General features: G+C 43.9%; 1 protein-coding gene across 2 annotated transcripts in view; it reads left to right on the top strand.

The window, feature by feature from the left end:
- Positions 1 to 25,952, top strand: part of NECTIN2 (nectin cell adhesion molecule 2) — a 200,587-nt gene extending 174,635 nt beyond the window's left edge. Inside the window, exons 8-9 of one of the 2 annotated variants that reach the window (XM_030212833.1) lie at positions 19,045 to 19,131; positions 25,658 to 25,952. In XM_030212833.1, coding sequence (XP_030068693.1) covers positions 19,045 to 19,131; positions 25,658 to 25,846 — 276 coding nt within the window. In that variant the 3' untranslated portion in view covers positions 25,847 to 25,952. Of the gene's footprint in view, positions 1 to 19,044; positions 19,132 to 20,007; positions 20,087 to 25,657 lie in introns of those variants that run through there. The other variant, XM_030212835.1, reaches the window with a different exon arrangement.
- Positions 25,953 to 27,056: the final 1,104 nt, after the last annotated feature.

The following is a 27,056-nucleotide window of genomic DNA, read 5'->3' as shown; positions in this document are numbered from 1 at the left end:
AACGAACATGTCGCGAAGGGAGGGAAGAATAGAGACAGGCAGCAGGGCGGGCTTTGAAATGACGTGGCGGGCCGACGCTGGGACGCAGGTAAATTAAAGATGGCGCGGGGCAGTTAGTAAACAAGGGGAGGGAACAGGGAGACTCACGGTGCCGCCTAACTCTTTTCTGCTGTGGCTGAGGAGGCTTAGCCTCCCCAAGCCTCTTATACCAGGCGCCTATGTGCCCAGCACTGTTCTTGTACTAAGTTCTGAAGCTAACATTGAAGCCCCTTAACATTTACACTCCAGCCCATCCCTATCCAGTCATGATCAGGGCATAGACAGTAGAAGTTGCCCAGCTCCCGATTTGTTTCCCAATTACCGACGTCACCACCCTATCTCCACTAAGATTCCGTGGAACCATTCCTTCTAAACAGGATTCCTTTGTGTTTATTCCACGCATGCTTGAATTCTATTACCGTTTTCATCACCACCTCCCGCGGGAGGGCATTCCACATATCTACCACCCTCTCCGTGAAAAAATACTTCCTGACATTAGTCCTGATTCTGCCCCCCTTCAACCTCAATTCATGTCCTCTAGTTCTACCATCTTCCCGTCTCCGAAAAAGGTTCGTTTGCGGATTAATACCTTTCAAATATTTGAACGTCTGTATCACGTCACCCCTGTTTCTCGTTTCCTCCAAGGTATGCATGTTCAGGTCAGCAAATCCCATATCATTTTGTAGCTTTTCTTTGCACCGCTTCCAGTCTGTTTACATCTTTAGCAAAATACAGCCTCCAAAACTGAACACAATACTCCAAGTGGGGCCTCACCAACGACTTATAGAGGGGCATCAACACCTCCTTTCTTCTGCTGGTTATGCCCCTCTCTCTACGCAGCCTAGCATCCTTCTGGCCACAGCCATCACCTTGTCGCATTTTCTTCACCATCAGATCCTCAGACACCAACACCCCAAGGTCTCTCTCCTGAGTCGAGCTTACTAATTTCTCCCCTCCTATTCGGTATCTCTCTTTTGGGTTTCTGCACCCCAAGTGCATCACTCTACACTTCTTGGCATTAAATTTTAACTCTTCTGGAAACCGTTGCTTCAAATACCTTATTCCTTTTTTTTATTTGTTTTTTTATATGCTATTAATTTAGTGAAAGTAAACCTCTTTGTGTTTAATTTTTAAGTGCTCAGTAAAACTCATATCGCTCCGGCTGGTCTACTGATTAGCAATATGCAGTACCCAACATCATAGCACTTCAGCCCTCCCTTTTGATACTGTCGATCACAGCATACTTCTCGATACCCTGTCCTCACTTGGATTCCAGGGCTCTGTCCTTTCCTGGTTCTCTTCCTACCTCTCCCTCCGCACCTTTAGTGTTCACTCTGGTGGATCCTCTTCTACTTCTATCCCTCTGCCTGTCGGCGTACCTCAGGGTTCTGTTCTTGGTCCCCTCCTCTTTTCTATCTACACTTCTTCCCTTGGTTCATTAATCTTATCCCATGGCTTTTCCTACCATCTCTATGCTGATGACTCCCAAATCTACCTTTCTACCCCTGATATCTCACCTTGCATCCAAACCAAAGTTTCAGCGTGCTTGTCTGACATTGCTGCCTGGATGTCTCAACGCCACCTGAAATTAAATATGACCAAAACCGAGCTTCTCATTTCCCCCCCCCCCAAACCCACCTCCCCGCTCCCCCCGTTTTCTATTTCTGTTGATGGCTCTCTCATTCTCCCTGTCTCCTCAGCTCGAAACCTTGGGGTCATCTTTGACTCTTCTCTCTCCTTCTCTGCTCATATCCAGCAGACCGCCAAGACCTGTCGTTTCTTTCTTTACAACATCCGTAAAATCCGCCCCTTTCTTTCCGAGCACTCTACCAAAACCCTCATCCACACCCTTGTCACCTCTCATTTAGACTACTGCAATCTGCTTCTTGCTGGCCTCCCACTTAGTCACCTCTCCCCTCTCCAGTCGGTTCAAAACTCTGCTGCCCGTCTCATCTTCCGCCAGGGTCACTTTACTCATACTACCCCTCTCCTCAAGACCATTCACTGGCTCCCTATCCGTTTTCGCATCCTGTTCAAACTTCTTCTACTAACCTATAAATGTATTCACTCTGCTACTCCCCAGTATCTCTCCACACTCGTCCTTCCCTACACCCCTTCCCGTGCACTCCGCTCCATGAATAAATCCTTCTTATCTGTTCCCTTCTCCACTACTGCCAACTCCAGACTTCGCGCCTTCTGTCTCGCTGCACCCTACGCCTGGAATAAACTTCCTGAGCTCCTACATCTTGCCCCATCCTTGGCCACCTTTAAATCTAGACTGAAAGCCCACCTCTTTAACATTGCTTTTGACTCGTAACCACTTGCAACCACTCGCCTCCACCTACCCTCCTCTCTTCCTTCCCGTTCACATTAATTGATTTGATTTGCTTACTTTATTTATTTTTTGTCTATTAGATTGTAAGCTCTTTGAGCAGGGACTGTCTTTCTTCTATGTTTGTGCAGCGCTGCGTATGCCTTGTAGCGCTATAGAAATGCTAAATAGTAGTAGTAGTAGTAGTAGTAGTCTCTCCTTGTATAGGTATCTCTATGAATATACAAGATTGATCATTTAACACATTAATATGTTAAAAATAGTCACTTAGCTTGGGGCTGGAGTTGTTATTTCTGGCCTCTGTTGAGTGCACCTCGGTAGACCTCCGGGGCTCTGTAGATAGATGACCGTGCCCGTGATGAAAGTGAAATCTTTGCTGACTCGATTATCTACTCTTTTCAGCTTATCATTCTCGTTTCTTGTTCTCATTATTATTTTTATGTATTCAATCAAACTGAGGATATTTACTTATGCAAACTCTAATTGTCTCATTCACTGTTATAAATCATTATTTATCTGCAATCAATATTATATCTCAGAGGTTTACCTGAAAAGTGGAACGCCAATCTCTCCCGAGGCTAACCGTTTACTTTCACTAGATTAATAGCATATAAAAAAAACAAATAAAAAAAAGGAATAAGGTATTTGAAGCAACGGTTTCCAGAAGAATTATATGATAGCATAATATTGAAACCAGGACAATAGGTTACCCCAGAGTTAGCATAGTGCTGATTAAATTTTAACTGCCAGACCCTCGACCTTTCTTCTAAGGTTCAGAGATCCCTTCTCGTCGTTTCTACTCCCTCCAGGGTATCCACTCTATTGGCTATTTTTGTGTCATTCGCAAAAAGGCACACCTTTCCTTCCAACTCTTCAGTAATATTTCCCACAAATATATTAAACAGAATAGGCCCCAGCACCAACCCCCGAGGAACTCCACTGCTCACCTTTCTTTCCTCCGAGCGGATTCCATTTACCACCACCCTCTGCCACCTGTCGGTCAACCAATTTTTTATCCAGTTCACCACTTTCGGTCCTAAGTTCAGCCCTTTCAGCTTATTCATGAGTCTTCTGTGGGGGACCGTATCAAAGGCTTTGCTGAAGTCCAAGTAGATTACATCTAGTGCACATCCTTCATCCAGTTCTTTAGTCACCCAGTCAAAGAAGACAATAAGATTTGTTTGGCAGGATTTTCCTTTGGTAAAGCCATGTTGCCTTGGGTCCTGTAACCCGTCGGCTTCTAGAAAGTTAACTATCCTTTCTTTCAGCAGTGACTCCATTATTTTTCCTACCACCAACGTGAGACTTACCGGTCTGTAGTTTCCCACTTTTTCTCTGTTTTTACTTTTGTGAAGAGGGACTACATCCGCTCATCTCCAATCCCACGGAACCTCTCCCGTCTCTAAAGATTATTATTATTATTAGCATTTGTATAGCGCTACCAGATGCACGCAACGCTGAACACCTGATACAAAGAGACAGTCCCTGCTCAAAAGAACTTACAATCTAAATAATGCAGACAGACAAGACAGTTACGGGTGAGGGAAGTAATGGGTGAGAAGGGAGGAAGGGACAAGGGGAGGGCAATTGTGGCTAGGAGCTAAAAGCAGCAGTGAAAAGGTAGCATAGATTTGAAAACAGGTAGAGATGGAGCTAGACGTATAGATCCAGGAAGTCTATTCCAGGCATAAGGTGCCTCGAGAGAAAAGGAGCAAAGCCTGGAGTTAGCAGTGGAGGAGAAGGAGGACGACGACAAGAGAGACTTGTCCAGAGAGCAGAGTTCATGGGGAGGAATGTAGGGAGAGATGAGAGTGGAGAGGTAATGGGGGGCTGCAGAGTGGATGCATTAAATAAATCTTTAAGAGGTCCCGCCAGGACCTCTCTGAGCTCCCTCAGTATCCTGGCATGTATCCCATCCAGCCCCATTGCTTTGTCCACCTTAAGATTCTCAAGCTGTTTATAAACTTTCTTCCGTAAATGGCACAGTATCCACTCCATTCCCAGACGTTCCCTCGGCAGCCGACCGCGGTCTTTCTCCAGGATTTTCCTCCGTGAACACCGAAGAGAAATAATTGTTTAGCACGTTCACTTTATCTTCATCACTCTCCACATAGTCATTCTCATTATCTTTCAGTCTCGCAATTCCATTCCTATCTCTTCTCTTTTCTCCAATATATCTGAAAAAGGTCTTGTCACCTCTCTCTACATCTTTAGCCATTTTTTCTTCCACTTGCGCTTTTGCTAGCCGTATTTCCCTCTTCGCTTCTTTGAGTTTAATCTGATAATCTTTTCCTTGATCCTTTCGTTGTGTTCTTTTGTATTTCTTGAACAAAGCCTCTTTTGCTCTTATTTTTTCAGCTACTTGTTTAGAGAACCATATAGGTTTCCTGCTTCTCTTGTTTTTGTTTACTTTCCTCACAAAAAGATCAGTCACCATATTTGGAGCAGCCTTTAGAGCAGCCTTGGACCACTGTTTTTCCACATCTCCTGCACCTTCCCATGCCAACAGCTCCTTCTTCAGGTACTCCCCCATTTTATCAAAATCAGTACATCTGAAATCCAGTACTTTGAGTTTTGTGCGTCTGCACTCCGCCTTCGCCCTTATATCAAACCATACGGTGTGATGATCACTATTACATAGGTGGGCACCTACCCGGATATTGGAAACACTGCCCACATTTGTGAGCACTAGATCCAGCATCGACTGTTCCCTCGTGGGTTCTGTCACCATTTCCCTGAGCAAGGCACTTTGACAGGCATCCACAATCTCCCTACTTTTTTCCGATTCCATTTTACTAGTCTTTTTATATTTTGAAGCGGCTTTTGTTTTTGTGGTTTTTTAAATAATTGACCACTCAACAGTCTGTTCCCTTTGGTACGCGTTTGAGTTATTTTATAATCGAAGGTCTTTTTAAAGACACTTGGGTACATCTACATTTAAAATATCTCCAGCAAGTGTTTGTACAGTTTTCAGTGACCGAGGTATTAGTCATATTGTCCCTTCGTTCAGCTGCAGTACTCAGGTTTTAGCCCTGCACATGTTTTTCCTAATTTGTTCCGTTTGTCGATTATCTGGAAGGTAGCTTCTTGTTTTCATATGTATTCACATAAGCACTTGTCCCCCTTTCGGTACATTTATTATTTTGCCATGGTATATAGCATTTTACTGTATTACACACATACATCCCACACTGCTTTTTGTCACATTAATTACCCTTTTATTACATATAATTTTACCTGTTTATTTTTTATTCATTATTATTCACACATACTTCGCAAGTTACTTTTTCAGAAACAAACCCATTCCTATGCCTGTAGTACTCTCTCACGGACCATTGTTTTTGTTGATGTTCCTCATATAACACACTTTTTATCCTTGCAATGAATTCACCAGTAGTTACATTTGGCACGTTTTCCTTTATTTATCTTTTTCATTAGGGCATTCGTGTATCTTTTCTCTTCTTTCTCCCTATATATCATCTACTGCATCTAATCACACATCCCATATAACTTTACAGACCACTTTGTACTCCACCACATCAGGATAATTGATGTTCATCCACCCAGTTATCCATACAGGTTAGTTTCTTTAGTTGCTCATGCATAGTCAGCTCATTCTTCTTCAATTTAACTTTTATGTGTAATTTCATCACAAGACTTTGTTTTAAGTTTTTATTTATTTATCTTTTTTACGCTTTATGATTGGCATATATTTTATTTCATTTTTACGTGGTTCTTATTTTCTTTAAATGTTACTAATAAAGGTTAATTTGTATGATATATTTTTTATACATTTTCATATCTTTGTATTGTATATTTGTTTTTAGACTCCTAGGTCTGCTTCTGAAGCAAACCTAGCAGCTGAAACACAACATTGTGTCAAGTGTTCTAGGCTGCGCGTTTGGTCATGCTATTCTTACAAAAAACTCAGGCTAAGTTAGAAGAAGAAAAGGAATCTTTATTACTCACCAGCAACAGCACAAGAAATATTATTGGCTCTTGGCATTAGTAGTTTTACAGAACAGAGTCTAACAATAGGAAGGAAAGTTTTATTCCTCATACAAAGGTTACAGAACAGAGAGAAAGAAAGGAAGAAAGAAATAATCTTAGCTATACAGAATTAGTTTCTATCAAGGAGGGGAGAGTACCCCCCCCCCCCCCGGAAATAGACTGTGACATGAAACTCTCCTGCCATCCTGACTATTTTTCAGAGTCTCTTTAGATGAGCAGTTACTTATATACCCTTTCCATCACAAAGGACCACCTCATATATCACCCAATCAACAATCCTGCAAGTACATAGGAGACCTGTGATAGGGCATTAGTGTCCTTGCCACACCTCTGCTCAGTAACAAACAGTTGGGATGTCATGACAATGGGGGGTCTGGTCAGTTTGTTTGTAACAAGACGGTTGGGATGTCATGGCAATGGTCTTGTCAATTTCTGGTCAGCCAGAAATTCCTGTCTTGTAACTATCAGTGAAAACTCACAGAAACACACAGAAATAAGCAGACCCAAAAGAAAAGGTCAGAAAATTCCAGAACATGAGTCTTTTATTCATAAACGGCTTTCATTCAAGTCGTGTCCATCCAATCTCTGGTTGCAGTGGTCAATCTCCCACTTCTTCTTTTCGTTTTGGATTGCTCCGTGGGACCTTTGAGTTCTCCGCGACTGCTTATTAATGCAAACATTTCCATCCAGACATAATTGAGTAGCTGATAAAGTATCTCCTTTGACCATCTAAGTTTCAGTTACACATAAGAGATCCAGTTTATGCTATACTATTCAGTCAGCCAAAACAAATTTCTTTTAGTAACTGCTCTAGTGTTAATATGTCTACTCCTTAAACACCAGGATTTAGTAGGTCTGTTAAGAGTAATAGGAACTAAGACATGTGGCTTAGGTTCAAAAGACCCCTTAACTACATCCTTTCTGGCACAACCAGTAACAGGAATAGAGTAATTCTCAACCGTTCCAGAGAAACACATGATTACAACTAATAATAATTAAAATGGAATAAAGATAAATATTTTAAAAATTTAAGAAAGCAGTCTTAAGATTAATCGCCACTCAATTTGCCAAACTAAGGAGCACTCCTTTGGCTTGTGCCTTTGGTAATGTACCATTAATATCAATAAGGCATCAGATGTCACAGTCTAGACCGGTGATGGCGAACCTATGGCACGCGTGCCGTCGCTGGTCCGCCCACTCTCTTTCCCTCCGAGCACCAGTTCAGCCTCCCTCCCGCCCTCCCTCCAACCAAACAAGCATCAGGCCACCTGCCTGCCTGTCCTCCCTCCCTCCCTCCCAGCACCAGGAACCCCCCTCCTCCTCTGAAATTTAAAAAGCATACAGTCCTACTCCTCGGGGTTAAGGCGGCGTGCGTTGGCAGTGGCAGCAAAACACGTGTTCTTCGTGCGGCGCGCCTTTGGCCTTCCTTTCTGTCTCTCAAGCTCTGGTCCCGCCTATGGGGCGGGACCAGAGCTTGAGAGACAGAAGGGAAGGCTGAAGGCGCACCGCACGAAGAACACACGCTTCACTGCCGACGCACGCTGCCTTAACCCCGAGGACGTTACGCTTTTTAAATTTCAGAGGAGTAGGGGGGTTCCTGGTGCTGGGAGGGAGGGAGGATGGGCGGGCGGGTGGCCTGATGCTTGTTTGGTTGGAGGGAGGGAGGGAGGCAGGCAGGCCTGGTGCTGGGTGGGTGGGAGGCTTGGTGCTGGGTGGGTGGGTGGGTGGGAGGGAGGCCTGATGCTGGGTGCTGCTGCTGCTGCTGCGTTCTGGGTGGGACGGAGGCCTGCTACTGGGTGCTGCTGCTGGGTGCTGGGAGGGAGGGAGGCCTGATGTTGGGTGCTGGGTGGGAGGGTGGCAGGCTGATGTTGGGTGCTGGGTGGGAGGCCTGATGTTGGGTGCTGGGTGGGAGGGAGGTCGGCCTGATGCTGGGTGCTGCTGGGTGGAAGGGAGGCCTGATGTTGGGTGCTGGGAAGGCCTGGTGCTGGGAGGGAAGCCTGCCTGGTGCTGGGAGGGAGGACAGGGGCAGAGGAGGGTGGCTGGACATGGGTGGCTGGAGGGGAGGGCAGGGGGAGAGGAGGGTGGCTGGACATGGGTGGCTGGAGGGGAGAGGAGGGTGGCTGGACATTTGTGGCTGGAGGGGAGCGGAGGGTTGCTGGACATGGATGGAGGGCAAGAAATGAAGATGAAAGGAGGAAAGTAAAGAAATAAATGGAAAGGAAGCCCTGGAAACAGAGTTAAGAGGACAGATAGCAGCAGAATCGGATACTGGGCCAGCATGATCAGAAAAACAAAGTCACCAGACAACAAAGGTAGAAAAAATCATTTTATTTTCATTTTAGTGTTTGGAATATGTCCAATTTGAGAATTTACATCTGCTGTCTTATTTTGCACTGGGTATACTGGAGCTGTAACAACTTACAGAAATGATTTATAATGAAAGAAAATCATGTTATTTTTTTTCTCCTATACTAGTATAATATTTTCAATGATGTCTGTTTATATACGCCATGGCTGGTGTAAGGGGTGTGGCTATCATAGGGGTGGAGTCATATGTGGTGACCCCGCCTCTAATGAGTACCGGCACTTTGCGATAAATAATTTTGGGTTGCTGTTTGGGCATTCGGTCTCTGAAAGGTTCGCCATCACTGGTCTAGACGGAGCAAGCTCCCACTCCCAGAACTGTGGGAAGAGATTCAGAATTAGCATGATGACACTCTGAGCTCAGTTTTTAACAGTTCCAAAGCTCACAGACTGCCAGGCAAGATGGAAAAGTGCAGAGGAGCGCTCATGTTCAACATGATGTGGGTATTGAAAAGAGTAAAACCATTCCTGCCCCAAAAAACATTCCGCAACCTGGTACAATCCACCACCCACGCTGACTACTGCAACAGTATCTACATTGGATGCAAAGCCCAAATCCTAAGAAAGCTTCAAACCGCCCAAAACACAGCAGTGAGACTCATCTTTGGCAAATCACGATTCAAAAGTGCAACACCACTACGGAAAAAACTTCATTGGCTAGCTATCAAGGAACGCATAAACTTCAAAGCCCACACAATGATCCACAAGATCCTCAATGGCGAATCTCCAAGCTACATGTCCGACCTGATCGATCTTCCAGCCAGGAACTGGTCCAGATCTTCCCGAACATAACTCAATCTTCATCTTCCTAGCTGCAAAGGCCTCAAATACAAAACTTACTATGCATCCAACTTCTCTGTCATAGGCAGCCAACTCTGGAATGCCATACCTCGACACATCCGAAAAACCACTGAACACCTACCCTTCCGAAAACTGCTGAAGACTTACCTCTTCAAACAAGCCTATCCAAATGACCCATCCTAACTCTCAAACCTAATTCCATACCACTAGTATTACCCATACTCCAATCCTTTCCCCATATCTCTTACTAATGTCCTACTCTATGCAATTATGTCATCTCTGTTATACTTTGTTCCATACTTTGTATTATCTCAGTGATACTTTGTTTCACACTTTGTAAGCCGCACTGAACCTGCTATCGAGCGGGAAAGAGCGGGGTATAACTGCCACAAATAAAATAAATAAATAAATAAGGTGACAACTGAGCTAGGAATTTGTTTCATGCTTTTATTATGTTGCTAGAATCATATTTTATATTGCTGGCATATAGAGAGCATAAGGGTCAGGGATAGGTGTGTCCCATAAATCCTTATTGCATAGATCAGTGGTTCCCAGACCTGGCACTGGAGGCACCCCAGCCAGTCAGATTTTCAGGATACTCACAATGAATATTTTATTTTATTTATTTATTTGTTAAATTTATATCCCACATTTTCCCATCTATTTGTAGTCTCAATGTAGCTTACATAGTACCGGAGAGGTGTTACAGACTCCAGTGTAAACAAATATAAAGTGATGATGTGGTAAGATAAAGTTCATGTGGCACAGCCACACTAAGGAATCGTGCAGCGGAAGAGTTGTGTTATGTCCAATACGTTCTTTAGTTTTGTTGTGTTGCAAAGATCAGGCATTTATTTTGGATTGGTAGGGTATGCCTTTTTAAACAGGTTACTTTTTAGTGTTTTCTGGAAGTTTAGGTGGTCGTTCGAAGTTTTCAAGGCTTTTGGTAATGCGTTCCACAGTTGTGTGCTTATGTAGGAAAAACTGGACACGTAAGTTGATTTGTATTTGAGTCCTTTGCAGCTTGGGTAGAGCAGATTTAGGTACGTTTGTGTTGATTCGGATGTGTTTCTAGTTGGTAGGTCGATCAAGTCTGTTATGTATCCCGGAGCTTCACCGTAAATAATTTTGTGAACCAGAGTATTCATGAGAGAGATTTGCATGCAGTGGAGGCAGTACATACAAATGTTTCTCATGAATATTCGTGGTGGGTATCGCAAACACCTGACTGGGGTGCCACCAGGACCAGGTTTGGGAACCACTGGCATAATTAGCACTTAGAATATTAACTTATAGTGTCTTTTATTTATTTATTTGTTACATTTGTACCCCACATTTTCCCACCTCTTTGTAGGTTCAATGTGTCTTACATAGTGCCGGAGACTCCGGTGTATACAAATACAAGATGGAGTTGTGATAGGGTAATGTTCATGTGGTAGGACCACATAGAGGAAACGTTCAGCGGAAGAGTTCGGTGAAGGCCATTACAAACTTTAGTGTAGTTGTGTCGCATTTACGTTGGGTCTGTAGGGTATGCCTTTTTAAACAGGTGGGTCTTGAGTGTCTTTCTGAAGTGTAAGTGGTCATTTGTGGTTTTCAGGTCTTTTGGTAATGCATTCCACAGTTGTGTGCTGATGTAGAAAAAACTAGATGCGTAAGTTGATTTGTATTTGAGTCCTTTGCAGCTTGGGTAGTGTAGATTTAGGTACATTCGTGATGATACAAATGAGTTTCTGGCTGGTAGGTCAATAAGGTCTGTCATGTAGTCTGGTGCTTCACCTTATATAATTTTGTGAACCATAGTACAGATTTTGAAGGCAATGTGCTCTTGGATAGGGAGCCAGTGTAGTTTTTTGCGAAGGGGTTTTGCGCTTTCAAATAGTGTTTTTCCGTAGCATCCTTAAACTCTGATATTCTAAGTTTCAAACCAAAATATACATAGTCTAGGGAAAATGTAAATTTGTTAAACAAGAAGCTTCGTTTTGTAGGCTCTCAACTGGATTTGCTGCAGTGGGGTTTTCCCAGTGAGAACGAGTTGAACTTCTGTTACTGAGCAGGGATAAGAACATAAGAGTAGCCATACTGGGTCAGACCAATGGTCCATCTGTCCCAGTATCCTGCTTCTGACAGTGGCCAATACAGGTCACAAGTACCTGGAAGAAACACAATTAGTAGCAACATTCCATGCTACCAATCCCGGGGCAAGCAGTGGCTCCCCACCCCCCCATGTCCATCTCAATAACAGACTATGAACTTTTTCTCCAGGAACTTGTCCAAACCTTTTTTTTAAGCCCAGATACGCTAACTGCTGTTACCACATCCTCTGGCAAGAAATTCCAGAGCTTAACTATTCTTTGAGTGAAAAAATATTTACTCCTATTTGTTTTAAAAGTATTTCCATGTAATTTCATTGAGTGTCTCCTGGCCTTTATACTTTTTGAAACAGTGAAAAATCGATTCACTTCTACCCATTCTACACCACTCAGGATTTTATAGACTTCAATCATATCCCCCCTCAGCCATCTCTTTTCCAAGCTGAAGAGCCCTAACCTCTTTAGCCTTTCCTCATGTGGGAGTAGTTCCATCCCCTTTATCACTTTGGTTGCTTTTCTTTGAACCTTTTCTAATTCTGCTATATCTTTTTGAGATACGATGACCAGAATTGAACACAGTTCTCAAAGTGAGGTCGCACCATGGAGCGATGCAGAGGCATTATTATTATTGGTTTTATTTTGCATCCTTTTCCTAATAATTCCTAGCAACCTGTATGCTTTTTTGGCCACCGCCACACACTAGGCAGAACATTTCAGTGTATTGTCTTCAGATCTTTTTTATTGAGTGCCGACTTCTAAGGTTGGACCCTAGCATCAGGGTAACAATGTTTCGGATTATTCTTCCCAATGTGCATCACTTTGCATTTCTCCACATTAAATTTCATCTGCCATTTGGATGCCCAGTCTTCCTCCAATTTTTCACAATCTGCATGCGTTTTGACAAGTTTGAATAGTTTTTTGTCATCTGCAAATTAAATCGTCTCACTCGTTCTGTTTTCCAGATCATTTATAAATATGTTAAATAGCACCGATCCTTGTACAGATTGCAGCACTCTACTATTCACCCTCCTCCATTGAAAAAAATGGCTTTTTAACCCTACCCTCTGTTTTCTGTACAATAACTCAATTCCTAATCCACAGAAGGACATTGCCTCCTATCCCATGACTTCTCAGTTTTCTCTGGAGTCTCTCATGAGGAACTTGGTTGAAAGCTTTCTGAAAATCCAGATACAGTACATCAACAGACTCACCTTTATCCACATGTTTATTTATGCCTTCAAAGAAATGAAGCAAGACTGCCCTTGGCTGAGCTGATGCTAACTCTGTCCCATTAAACCATGTTTGTTTATGTGTTCCGTAATTTTATTCTTTATAATAGTTTCCACTATTTTCCCTGGCACTGAAGACAGGCTTACCGGTCTGTAATTTCCCAGATCACCCCGGAACTCTTTTTTTAAATTGGCGTTATATTGGCCACCTTCCAATCCTTGGGTACTACAGACAATTTTAATAATAGTTTACAGATCACTTACCACAGATCAGCAATTTCATGTTTGAGATCTTTCAGTACCCTGGGGTGTACACCATTTAGTCCAGGTGATTTATTACTCTTTAACTTGTCAATTTGGCTCAATACATCTTTCAGGTTCAGCAAGATTTCTTTTAGTTCCTCTGCATTTTCACCCTTGAAAACCATTTCCGGTACAGGTAGGTTTCTTGCATTTTCTTCCATAAAGACCGAAGCAAAGAATTCATTCAGTCTCTCTGGTATGGCCTTGTCCTTCCTGAGTGCCCCATTTGCTGCTTCATGATCTAACGTCTCACAGATTCTTTCACAGGCTTTCTTCTTCTGAAAAAGGTGTTACTATGAGTTTTTGTCTCCACGGCAAGTTTTTCTTCATATTCTCTTTTAGCCTTCTTTGTCATGATTATGTTCATATTGGGTTTTTTTTTTTTTTTGATAAATTAATGTACATTACTTGGATGTTTTTGTGTTTGATTAATGTTGCTCTATTATAAACTGCATTTTCATAACGTCCAGCTCCAGAGACTTGTGGGTTGTGCCCCTCTATCAGCAGGTGGAGATAGAGAGAACTACAGAGGCTTGGTATATGTGGTCACATGCAGCTGCCAGAACCTCAGTATTTTCCCTATCTAGCAGGTGGAAGGTCACAGCAGTGTAGCTCTGAATTGACTGGGTCCTTTCCCGTTCCTCAGGAGTAGTTGCAGCCTGGTTGGCGTTGAGGCGTTGATTTGGGTACACCTGGTGGTGCCGTGTCCATCCCTTTCGTCCCCCCGTCGGTTCCACTCTTGCCTGGAGGCTTCTGAGGAGTGCTTGCCTTTCATTTCTATTGCTAATTCCTCTCCTGTCTTAAAAAAAAAAAAAAAAGAGACAAGGCAGAAAGACACCAAAGGTAAGAGGCAGCATTTTGTCTAAAAAAAAAAAAAGGCCTGTGAGTAGTTTTTATTTTTCGGCTCTCTGAAGTGCTATTTTTTTCTTTTGCTCTGTTTACCTTCCCCCTTCTTTGAGCAGCTCACATTGTGGGGTCCTTGAATGTGCAGGCAGACTTCCTCAGTCATCAGTTGGATCCAGGGGAGTGGGAACTCTCCCAAACAGCGTTCAATCAGATCATAAGCCATTGGGGGATTCCAATCCTCGACTTAATGGCCAACAAAACCAACACCAAAGTTCCCCGCTTCTTCAGCAGAAGGAAAGTGTATGGTTCCAAGGGCATTGATACCCTGCTTCAACAGTGGCCCACAGCTCTCCTTTACGTGTTCCCTCCATGGCCAATGGTAGGACGGGTAGTAGGGCGCATTGTTTGTCATCCGGGCCGGGTGATTCTAGTAGCACCGGATTGGCCCAGGCATCCATGGTATGAGGACCTTGTTTGGCTTCTCATCGATCGGCCTCTACTACTTACGGAGCATCCAGGGCTCCTACGTCATGGTCCCATCCTCGTGGAGGATCCCTCCCCCTTTGGTCTTATGGCTTGGCTCTTGAGAGGGCACAGTTGTGGCGAAAATGGTTCCTGGACAGAGTGACTACTACAGTGTTCCAAGCTAGGAAGCAGTCCACATCCACAGCCTTTGCCTGAGTTTGGCGCACATTTGAGTCTTGGAGCACGGCGGCAGGACGGCTTCCATGGCCAAAGTTCCTTCCATCTTGGCCTTCTTACAGGATGATCTAGACAGATCTTTATCCTTAGCTTCATTGAAAGTAAAGGTAGCTGCTTTGGCTTGTTTCCAAGGCCGTTTGCAAGGAACTTCTTTGAATTCCCATCCAGATCCAGTCCGTTTTCTTTGGGTACTCCTCATCTTCGTCCTCCTCTCGCTCCTGTTCTTCCGAATTGGAACCTAAATCTTGTTCTGCAAGCTATGCAGCTTCCTCCTTTTGAACCGTTAAGTTTCTTTATCTTTGAAAAATCTCACTTTAAAAGCAGTGTTTTTGGTGGCTATGGCTTCAGCTAGATGGGTGTCGGAGCTGCAAGCCCTTTCCTGCAGGGTTCTCTTTCTTCGTTTTACTGAAGCCAGGATTTCCATTCGGACAGTTCCATCCTTTCTTCCCAAAGTGGTCTTGCGGTTCCACTTGAATCAGCCTCTCTTTCTTCCAGCTTTTCGACGGGTGGATTACCCCCACAGACTTTCAGGTTTACAATGCCTCGATGTTAGACGAATGTTAATCAAGTATCTCGAAGACACTAATGAATTCTGTCATTCTGATCATCTTTTTGTTCATTCAGGCCGGAAGAAAGGTGAGAGAGCTTCCAAAGCCACTGTAGCCAGGTGGCTTAGAGAGGCCATTACTATGGTGTAAATTTCTGCGGGTAAGTCCCCTCCGTCTCACTTAAAGCTCATTCTACCAGAGCTATGGCTACGTCTTTCGTGGAGTATCGTTCTATGCCTTTGGAAGAGATTTGTAGGTCGGCCACTTGGTCTTCGGTGCATACGTTCGCTAAGCATTACAGAATTGATGTGTCAGCATGTCAGGAGGCGACTTTTGGGGTTTCCGTTTTGGCCGCAGGGGTGATTCTCCCACCCCACTTGAGGACTGCTTTGCTGACGCTATGGAAGGTAAAATTAGTCCTTAACTTGATCATTTTCTTTCCATTAGTCCCAGCAGAGCAATCCAGATGCCCGCCCTGTTCTTTATCTGCGTGTTATCGTTCTTCTTTTGACGGTTTTCAGTTTGTGTTGCTTCCAGCATTTCGTTCTTTGTTTTTACAAAAAAAAACCAAAACCTAATAAAAGTTATATTGATGCCAGTACTTCCTAGCGCCTTTGATGCTCCATCCTGCCGCATGAACGGTTGGAACGCCTGTTTGGCATTTTTTACAGACAGGAAAGGAGTTCTACAGGGCCTATTTGTTTCTTCTCCTGCTTTGGTATCGACAATACTGAGGTTCTGGCTGCTGCATGTGACCGCATATACCAAGCCTCTGTAGTTCTATCTCCAACTGCTGGTAGAGGGGCACAGCCCACAAGTCTCTGGATTGATCTGCTGGGACTAACGGAAAGAAAATTATCAGGTAAGGACTAATTTTGCCTTAGTGGACCATTTAGAAGGCCCTTAATTTACAATAGTAGGTTTTATTTAACTTGAAAAACTGGTGTCAGGAAATGGTCTCTGAAGTATTTATTTTTAGTCATGAGGCTGATTGTCTCTCCAGTAGTGCAGGGATATTATTGAAGCCTTCTGCATATTTCCTTACTTTACAGTGATTTAACACATAAACATGGTGCACGTAAACCAATTAATCACGAAAAACATTTGAAAATATATTAATCATTTAATTGTTTTACTGACTTTTCCCACTTCCTAATTTTATAACTATCTGTCTCTTTGTATGTAAATCTTGCCCATACTGAAATGCATATATTAGTGTTTTAAATTTAATGCTGCTGTGATCTGAAGTACATGCGTACATAAGGAATTCTCACAGAGATTCTCCTTCCCAATTCACATTGATGATCCGTTACATCCTTCCCAAAGCACATTCATGATTTCTTCTCCCAATCGTTGTTCACCTTTCCACTTCCTCTATGCACTGTCCCAATCCTACAAGCCTCCTGGGTCTTCAGTGAGCTACTTTCCCTATCGCCCCACACACCTGCAGGGGGTTGGTGACCACTGGAGGAGTAAGGGGAGGTGATCCCCAATTCCCTCCGGTGGTCAATTGGGGCACTTTTTTGAGGCTTGGTCCTAAAAATAAATGGACCAAGTGAAGCCGGCCAAATGCTCGTCCGAGCCGACCTTCTTTTTTCCATTATCGGCCCAAGCCGGCCATGTCTTAACCATGCCCCCGTCCCGCCTTCGCTACCCTGCCGACACGCCCCTTTGAACTTTGGCTGGCTCTGCGACGGAAAGCAGTTGGAGCCGGCCAAAATCGGCTTTCGATTATACCAATTTGGCCGGGTTTAGGAGTTGGTCAGCCATCTCTCAATTTGTGTAAGAAGATGGCCGGCGATCTCCTTCGAAAATAAGCAGGCTAGTTACTTCTAATAGTATCCAATGGTTGCCCAGCGCCTAAAACTCTCCTAATCACAATATTTAATCAGGACATATTTTCTTGTTTTCTATTTTTATATATACTATCTGATGCATATTTAAACATCATTTTATATAAATTTATCATATATCTATCATCCATCTATCATGGTATGCATGTTTCGCAAGGTTACTTACTATAACTAAGGGTTCTGGATGAACACTGTTAAGGAAGCAGTGGATACCTAACCACCATTAAGCTAAGTGTTTTAAGCTTTCAAGCTTTTATAGAGCTACATATGGGTGGATGGTAGAGCGAACCGATGAGGAGCCAATGGCACTTTAAGAAGGGGGAGTAATCGGGTCTCCCGATTAATGAAATGTTGTCATCATTATATTGAGCTACTGAGGTCCTTTGATAGATATATGATAAATTTATATAAAATGATGTTTAAATATGCATCAGATAGTATATATAAAAAATAGAAAACAAGAAAATATGTCCTGATTAAATATTGTGATTAGGAGAGTTTTAGGCGCTGGGCAACCATTGGATGTTGTTGAATGGTGCCCTTGTAGTGTGGCGTACACACTAGTAAAAGTATAAAACTTTGAGAACCATCATTTGCTGAGATAGCATGATAGATGAAGGATGAAGGCAGGTGATTTCAGGCAGGCTTGGGTCCCCTTTAGCATAGGGACCCAGGCAGTTGTCCTGTTTGCACCTCCCTAAGTTTAAGGTTGAGGTAGGAATGCCAAATAAAATTATTTCCTTGTTGAAGTGAATAAAACATGCAGATATTTTCCTTGAGATATGTACATTTTCCATATTTTTGAATACCCTATAGTATTTAGGAAAGATGAAACATCCTCCCTTGTGGGTTCTTAGAATATTAATGACCTAGGCATGTGAAATGATTACAGACTTTCTGCTTTCTTTGAACTGCTTGTGTGAAGGGCAGCTCTATAAAGTGCACCTAAATCAAGGAACCAATTGCGTGCATTAATTTATAGACTAGGCGCATTTATGCACATGATTGACATCACAAATTGGTATTTACACTTGTATGTACTAGGTGCTATTCTATAAAATTGGTATACTAGTCACATGGTGCATAACAGCAAATGGGCTGTATCAATGGGTGGAGCATGGACGTGTCATTAGTGTGCCAGATGCATTGCAAGGTATACAAGCTTGTGCCTGCCATAGACCTTGCATAAGCTGTCACACCTAAGTTTCGGTACACCAAAGCAGCTTTGCACTTCTATTTTATAATGGATTAGGTGCACCTTAAGACCATTATAGAACTGGTGTGAAGCACACTTTTGTCATGCCTACATTTAGGTGATACTTCATAGAATTGTTCCCATAGGGGTGAATTCTATATATGGCTCTGACCAAAGCTCTATTCTATAAGCCTCACTTAAAATTAGGCTTGATTTATAGAAGAGCACTTACACCTGGGAATCGTGCCTAACTTTAGGCACGGCCATTTGCACCAACTGAAACATGGTGCAAATGTATGTGCCTACATTAGGCACATATTCTCTCTCATTCTAGAACAAAGCATGTAAATCTTAAGAATGTCCCCGTTCTGCCCACGACCCTCCCATTTCCACGCCCCCTTTTTGAACTTGTTCATATATATATATATATATATATATATATATATATATATATATATATATTTTTTTTGTTACATTTGTACCCCGCGCTTTCCCACTCATGGCAGGCTCAATGCGGCTTACATATTGTATACAGGTACTTATTTGTACCTGGGGCAATGGAGGGTTAAGTGACTTGCCCAGAGTCACAAGGAGCTGCCTGTGCCTGAAGTGGGAATCCAACTCAGTTCCTCAATTCCCCAGGACCAAAGTCCACCACCCTAACCACTATATATCCCAATTAAATTGAATTAATGCCAATTAGTGCCAATAATTGTTTATTGTTGCAGGACGATAAACCTCTAGACACTGGAACAGAGGTCCTTCTGAAGCCAGTTCTTTTGGAGCCCAGCAGCATGGTAGAGAATAGCAATGGGGTAAGTGAGGAGATGGTGGCAGCAGGTGATCATAGGTCTTCAGTGTGGAATTTGGCTCCTTATTAGAACAGCAATGGAAAACCATCTGTTGCATGCTGTATTTAAAATGTAGGATGGAGAGGGAAAATGAAAAGGGGAGGAGGTAACAGTCTTAAAGCAGGCAAGTGACACTAACTCACTGCCATAAAGGTAAAAGCAATACTTACCAGCAGAAGGAGGCTGTTTAACGACTGCTTGATCTATATTTGAGTAAAATTATGGCCCTATGTTACTAAAATGGCTAATGCAGGAATTATTCCATAGGTTAATAGTTAACTGACAGCTATCAGTGCACTACAGTTTATGCAGAGCTGACAAGTTCTGAATGAATAAAGCATGGGGAAAGCCATGAAGTACATGTACATAAATTTATGCCAGCTTCCAGGCAGGTCAAATTGTGCAAGGATGTATTTACTTGCGATTTATATGATAAGCACCTGAAAACCATCACTTTCTCTAGTACTGCTTGACCCTTGGCTGCTTACTGCCCATGTTTTTGTTTTGTTTGTTTATTTTTGATTTTTCTGCATTCATGACTCCTCAACTGGACATGTGTTGACCAATGGCATCTTTACCTTCAAAGGATCAACCCCCCACCCTCATTTACCTTACAGCTGAGCTCCGGATTTTTCTCCTTCCTTGCTGCTTCAGTGCCTTAGTTTTCACCTGCATGGCCAGGCCCAGCAGATACTTGAGCCTCGCCATGCAGGGTTGGGGAATCTTGCGATTTCAAGTCCCACGAGATTTTCCCAACTTCCTGCATGGTGCTGATCCCGGCCATACATTTATTTATTTATTTGTTACATTTGTATCCCACATTTTCCCACCTATTTGCAGGCTCAATGTGGCTTACATGGGAAGATAAAGACTTTGAGGCAGTGAGGAAGGAGAAAAATCCAGAGCTCAGCTGTAAAGGTAAATGTGGGGGGAGGGGGGTGATGCGTTAAAAAAGATGTTGTGATGTTAAAATGAACTTTGTGCATTAAAAAAATTAACACGTTAATCGCATTATTAATGCGTTAATTGCCCACCCCTAGTTACAGATGTTGCTGTTGGAACATTTCATAATAAATGATGGCAGGTGAAGACCTGTATAGTACATTCAGTCTGCCCAACAATTTGGCCACAGCTTAACTTAATCATATGTGAAAACTGTATACAAAACATTCTATTATATCCATCCCTATGCTATGCCTAATTACAAAGTGGACTAGCCCCAGCGCACACAATTAAAATAACTTTTCCAGCATTAAATAAATGCGCATGTACAGACCTACAGACCGTAGAAGTCTGTATGACACCATCTTTTTCTTAACCAAGACTGAGTCTGCTTTTAAAGCACTAGTCTCACAACAGAGGCATTTACCCAACTGTTCACATCCCCTGTTTCATCCAAGTCTGGGGGATTTCACATTTGAAGCTTTTATTTAATATACAACAAATAATTAAAAATATCTGAACAGTTTACAATAAAGTAAAATGAAGAATAATAAGAGTACCACCATATAGGGAGCCTAGGTTATAATTCCGTTTCAATAAAGGTAGGTAATCAAGGAAGGATAATTACTTCTAATATACAGGAGAAGGAGAGGAAGTGAAAAGAGACATAGAATGTTGGTGAAGGCTGTACAAAGGTGATGCAGAACTCAGCACTAAAATTTAGATTTATGTAATTGGGCAAGGTGAATGCCTGAGTAAATTAGTAAGTAAATTACTTAAGTAAAGCTTTAGATTTTTTAATAGAAGGTTCAGATTGAAGTTCTAAAGGGAGAAAGTTTCAGTGTCAGAACCACAACACTAAAACAAGAGCACCTAGCAAGGCAAGAGTGGACCTGTAAAAAGGTAAGGACCATCAGTAAATAAGTACATAAGCATTGCTGTACTAGGACAGACTTAAGCTCCACCTTGTTTCCAACAGTGGCCAACTGGGCTGGGCCCGGGACAAGGCCCCCCCTTCCCCCCCACCCCAAGGTCACCGCTGCTCCCCTCTGTCCGCTACCGGCCTGGGCCCCTGCACTATATGTAGCTCCTTCAAGAGGTAGTGTGTCATGATTTAGGCTCTACACCTTTTCTGATGTTTTGGTGCCACCTCAGTAAGGCCAAAACACAATCTCTCCACTGCAAATCACTATACACAAACTTGTGCAAAAACCCACTCATAACCTAACCAAACCATAACAGCACTAATTCAAAGGATAGGATGAGCTACAACCTTATGCGTGGAAAGGCAGCACTGTAATTATACCGGGCTCTAAAACACCAGTACACTACCTAATGAAAAAACAAAAAGGGCTGCAAATACTACACACTAGCAGAATACTGCACCTTGATCACACATGAAAAACATATGACAACAGATATGACACAAGGAACTAGAAATAAAAAAAAATATGAAGGCAAAATACCGAACTGGAAAGTTACCTCAAGAAGTCAGACTCAGCATGCAGCAATACTAGAAAAATTGAAACTTACATGAAAAATATTGCAGATACACATTTCCAAAAGCTGACATATTCCAATTAATAAATTCTGAATAAAATACTTTTTTCTACCTTTGTTGACTGATCATTTAGTTTTTCTATTCGCTTCCCAGTGTCTTATGTTTTATGCAGTGCCTTCTTTCCATTTGATATTTTTTCTCTCACCATGTCCACCATCCTCCTGTGTCCTTATGCGTCTTGTCTACCATCTGTAGCCCTGTTGCTATCCTTCCTCCAGTTTCAGCATCTGCCCTGAAAGTGTTCCGATCCAGCCCTTAAATTCAGCAATTTCCCCTCCATCCATATCCAGCATTGCTCCTCTCTCCCTTCCCCTCCATCCATGTGCATCTCCTTCCTTTGTCTTTCCTTCCCTTCATCCTTGTCCAACATTTCTCCTCTCCACCCTGCCCTCTACTCCATCCATCCATGTCCAGCATTTCTCCTCTCTTCCCTCCCCTCCATCCATGTGCATCTCCTTCCTGACTTTCCTCCCCTCTATCCATCCATGTCCAGCAACTCTCCATTCTCCCCTGCCCTCTCCTCCATCCACCCATATCCAGTAAATTTCCTCTCTCCCCTGCCTCCTCCATTCATCCATCCATGTTCAGCAATTCTCCTCTCTCTCCTGCCCTCCCCGCCTCTCCTGTCCTGCAATTCTCTCCCCCCTGCCATGCCCTCCTGTCCAGCGATCTCTTCTCTCTCCCCCTCCCCTCCTCTCTTGTCTAGCGATCTCTTCTCCCCCCTGCCCTGCCCTCCCCTCCTGTCCAGCGATCGCTTCTCTCTCTCCCCTCCTTTCCTCTCCATGTCCAGCGATCTCTTCTCTCCCCCCTGCCCTGCCCTCCCCTCCTGTCCAGTAATCTCTCTCCCCCCTGCCCTCCCCTCCTCTCTTGTCTAGCAATCTCTTCTCTCCCCCTGCCCTCCCCTCCTGTCCAGCTATCTCTTCTCTCACCCTCCCCTCCTGTCCAGCGACCTCTTCTCTCTCCCCTGCCCTGCCCTCCTCTCAATGTCCAGCGATCTCTTCTCTCTCCCCCTGCCCTCCTCGTCCAACGATTTCCTCACCCCCCTGCCCTCCCATCCATTGTCCAGCCATTCTCCCTGCTCTCCCTCAGCTCCCTGACAGCCCTCCACCTTTCATGACACTGTGACTGCCTATCCTGCTGGATAGTGATGGCACAAGGAAAGCAAGTTTGGTCCAGTGAAGCCTAACTCATTTATGCAGCAGATCATGTTTGGTTGCTTTGAACTGAACGGCAACAACAGCTGGGTGGGTGGGGAGGTGGAGACAGATTATCCAAATTGGTTCCCTTGTTAAAGTGGACTAGATAGGCTTCCACTCTGGTCAATTAAACCTCCCCTCCCCCGGGCAGCTTTCTTCCTTCTCCAGCCCCCCCCTCCCCCCCCCCACCCGAGCGATGCACCTTTCACCTGCCCGTCTCTCCCGTCCGCGTGTTAACTTTTCACGTCCCTGAAGCCTTCTCCATCTCCCTCCTGCGCAGTACTGAACCAGCGATTCAGAGTCAGCCTTCTGCCAGCGTCGGGGCCTCTCCTCAGCTCAGGCGCGTCCCACCTCTGCGGTTACAGGAAGTTGCAATAGAGTAGGCAGGAAGCACCTGAGGAGAGGCCCCGACGCCTGCAGAAGGCTGACTCTGAATCGCTGGTGCACTGCTGCGCAGGAGGGAGACCGAGAAGGCTTCAGGGAAGTGAAAAGCGACCACACGGACGGGAGGGAGGGAGCAGAAAAAAAAATTATTGGCACCTTTTCCTTAACAGCTGTTTCTGCGCCCCACCTAGCTACACTTCTGAAGGGACATGCGGCGCCGGTCTCCCCTGGAGGCCCGGGCCCGGGGAATTTTGTCCCTCCTGTCCCCCCCTCTTGGCGGCCCTGGTGGCCAATCCAGGTCACAAGTACCTGGCAGGATCCCAAAAGTATAAATCTAAATCAGTGGCTCTGCTGATATACATGGGCCTTGAGTTGCTAGAGGGTGCTTATGGACAAATTTCCATATAAATTGGAGCATGGGTCATTTTAATACTCTAATCTCAGTGCCAGCAGATTAGGATTTATACCAGTTAAATTAATTACCTTTGTTAAGGACTTCAATGATGATTTGGATAAATGGCAGAGGATATTTTCCTTGTTAATAACTAGGATTGATATTGTTATAATGAACATTGTCCACATAGGAACATAACCATCATCATACTGAGACAGACGTAGCTACCATTGAGTGAGGCCGGCAAAATGCACATGGCCACCCAATGGTAGGAGCTGCCTGCCATCGCTCTCCCCTTACCCCCCCCCCCCCCTGCAGGTCCTGGTATTTCGCCCCATTTCTTTACCCCTGCGACCCTCAAAACCTGTGGCAGACAGCCAGCAGAGAGGTACAGACTGCTTCCGGCCAGCACCACTAGGGCCTTTCCACTTATACTGTGGGCAGGATGCAGCAGAGGAAAGACCCTGGTGGCACTGGCTGGAGGCAGTCTGTCTACCTCGCTGCCTGCTGTCTGCCATGGGTTTCAAGGGCCGTGAGGGGAGAAGGGGTAGAGAGTTGCAGGAACCCACAGGAGGGTGGGTGTGATATTGTACCTGCGGTGGAGGGGGAGAGAGGAGAAATGCTGGTACCTGCTGGGGAGGGGGGAGTAGAAGGGAAGAGATGCTGGGACCTGCTGGAGAGGGGACAGAGAGAGAAGAGATTAGATGCTAGACCACGGGGGAGGAGGGTTGCAAGAAAAGAGAGATACCGGGACCTGCATGGGGGTAGGTGGGTAGGTGAGAGAGGCAGATAGATACCAAGACCTGCTGGGGGAAAGGGGGAATCAAGGCAGAGGGAAGAGAGACTTGGGAAGAAAAGGTGAGAGATGATTCTGGACCCAAGGGGCTTAGAAGAGGGAGGGGGGATGCTAGACCTTGAGGGAAAAGGGAGAGATGCTGGCTCCTGAAGGGGAGATGTGCTAGACCTGTGGAGGGAGAGACTGATGTCAGACTGTTCAGGGGGGAGGAGAGAGAGAGCAGGAGAGATGCTAGGCCTGAGGTAGGGGATGTGGAAGGAGGGGAAGAGAGGTGACAAGTTAGATAAGTGGAGAGAAAGGGACATAGAAGATATATTGGGTATGGAGGAATCATAGAGATAGGGACACTGGACACAGGGAGAGATAAGGGATACAGAGGATAGATGCTGGAATTGGGACTAAAGAGAAAAGAAATGTCTAAAGGACAGAAGAAAAGAAATTTAAGAAAAAAAACAGAAAAGCAGAAAAGATGGCAAAGTTAGGAAAATGTATTGTTTTCTGAATTTATTAATTGTAATATGTCAGCTTTAGGAAATGTTCATCTCTGATATCTTGCATTTCAATTTCTGTTTCTATTAGTATGACAGGTTTTCTTTGTAAGGCTCGGTGATGATTTTTACAGGGACATTACCACCTCCTCTTTTCTGCTGATTATGTCTTTCTCTATGCAGGCTAGCATCCTTCTGGCTTTGGCCACTGCTTTGTCAAATAGTTTCTCCACCTTGAGATCCTCAGCCACCAAAACCCTAAGGTCCCTCTCCTGCACATCAGCTTCTCTTCTCCTATTGTGTAGTGTACCTTTGGATTTCTACACCCAAAAGGCATCATTCTGCATTTCTTTGCATTAAAGCTGAACTGCCAAGTTTTAGCCCGCACGTCTAATTTTTGTAAATCACGTCTCATGTTGTCAACTCCATCCAGAGTGTTGCAAATTTTTGTGTCATCTGCAAAAAGGCCAACTTTTCCTCCTATCCCTTCAGCCATATTGCTCACAAACACATTGAATGGACTCAGTCTCAGGAGTTATCCCTGAGGCACTCTACTGCTCATCTGTCCAGTATTAACACTGAAAGATGATAATTCCCATCACCAGGGGCTGTAAAGTGGCAGGTGCAGCTCTTTTTTGGGTGTGGAGAGGAAGTCTTGGCATGCTGTGAGAGTGTGGTTTGAAGAGGCATTTCCTTGTTGTGTTCTTATTTTATGCTACCTGCCTGCAGGGACATCTCAAATACCAGGAGGTGCCAATGACTGAGGATTGCATGGATTTCCAGCGCACATCCAACCCCAGCATGGATGATGACTATCTGGAGCAGATCAACCCCATTTACAATGAGTTGTCATACCCAGCCACTGTTTCCTACCAGGATGACAAAGAGTTTGTCATGTCTAGAGCCATGTATGTCTAGCAAGCTTCAGTCTGCATCTGCACTCTGGTACATTGGTTCCCAAACCTGGTCCTGGCAGCACACCAGCCAGTCAGTTTTGTTAGGATATCCACAATGAATATTCATGAGAGAGGTTTGCATTCACTGCCTCCACATCTCCCTCATGAATATTCATTGTGGATATCCTGAAAACCTGACTGGCTGGGGTGCCTCCAGGATCAGGTTTGGAAACCACTGCTCTGGTCTCTTTAGTTTTCTCAGCTGCCCACATCAATAAGTGGCTGCCATGTTTTTGCAAGTAACACAAAGCTGTCATTGAAACATCTAGCATCCTGGGACTCATTGAGATTACATGATGGAGAAGAGCCTTAAAACTTACATTTCAACTGGTTTTGTAGCTGGTGAGGATAGATAGGAGAGAAACCAAGCATTATGTTTGGTCTTGTGGTTTCTGTACAGTAAAAGGAAGTACGTCTTTCTGACAGAGCAGCATTACACAGGCAAATGTCCACCCTTGAGTGATTTTATTAAACGTGATGGAAGTTTTTTATATCCAAGTCACGAGTGAGGAAGTTTTTTATTAAACATGTTGGAAGTTGCTGCACATATTTCCAATGGACTTCTTTCCTACAGTCCCTTCTTTTTTCTTCTGGAAGAACCAGTGAGATGCAGAGATGCTTCCGTTTGTGAAAGGAATCATTCATCTTGCCTTTCTTAGTTTAATTTCCACATAATACTGATTTTGCTTACAGCTGCCAATAGGCATCTCTAACGTAGTAAATCATTGAAGGCTGCACTCTGTGGAGTATAATGTCTTAGGATTAGGAATTAGATTTACTGAGTCAGGCCTCCAGATGTATTTATGAACTTTTCCATACACATCACTAACCTCTACAGTGTTTTCAAAGGATTATCACTTTGGGAAGTTGGTACGTTTATTTGAAAATCTAGTGAATTATAAATGGTTTACCTTTATGGAAGAGGAGCATCCCAACAATGAAATCCCCTTCAGGAGTATTAGTCCCACCTGCAAGAGGATGAAAAAGGACAGAGACAGGATCTTCAAGACTGGTTGACTGTTGCTAGCTTTGTGTGTTCCTTGTCCATGATGCTCTCCTGCCACTGCAAGGCTGTTTTTGCACTACCAGCTTAAATTCTTATTTATGAAACTGCACAACATGTCATGCTTTCAACTCATATATTGTGAAATTGATTCTGATCATCACTATAC

This window comes from Microcaecilia unicolor, chromosome 8, assembly GCF_901765095.1.
Source record: "Microcaecilia unicolor chromosome 8, aMicUni1.1, whole genome shotgun sequence".
NCBI classification, from domain to species: Eukaryota; Metazoa; Chordata; class Amphibia; order Gymnophiona; family Siphonopidae; genus Microcaecilia; species Microcaecilia unicolor.
Note: the sequence above shows the minus strand (reverse complement) of the source record. Positions and strands in the feature narration are given on the sequence as shown.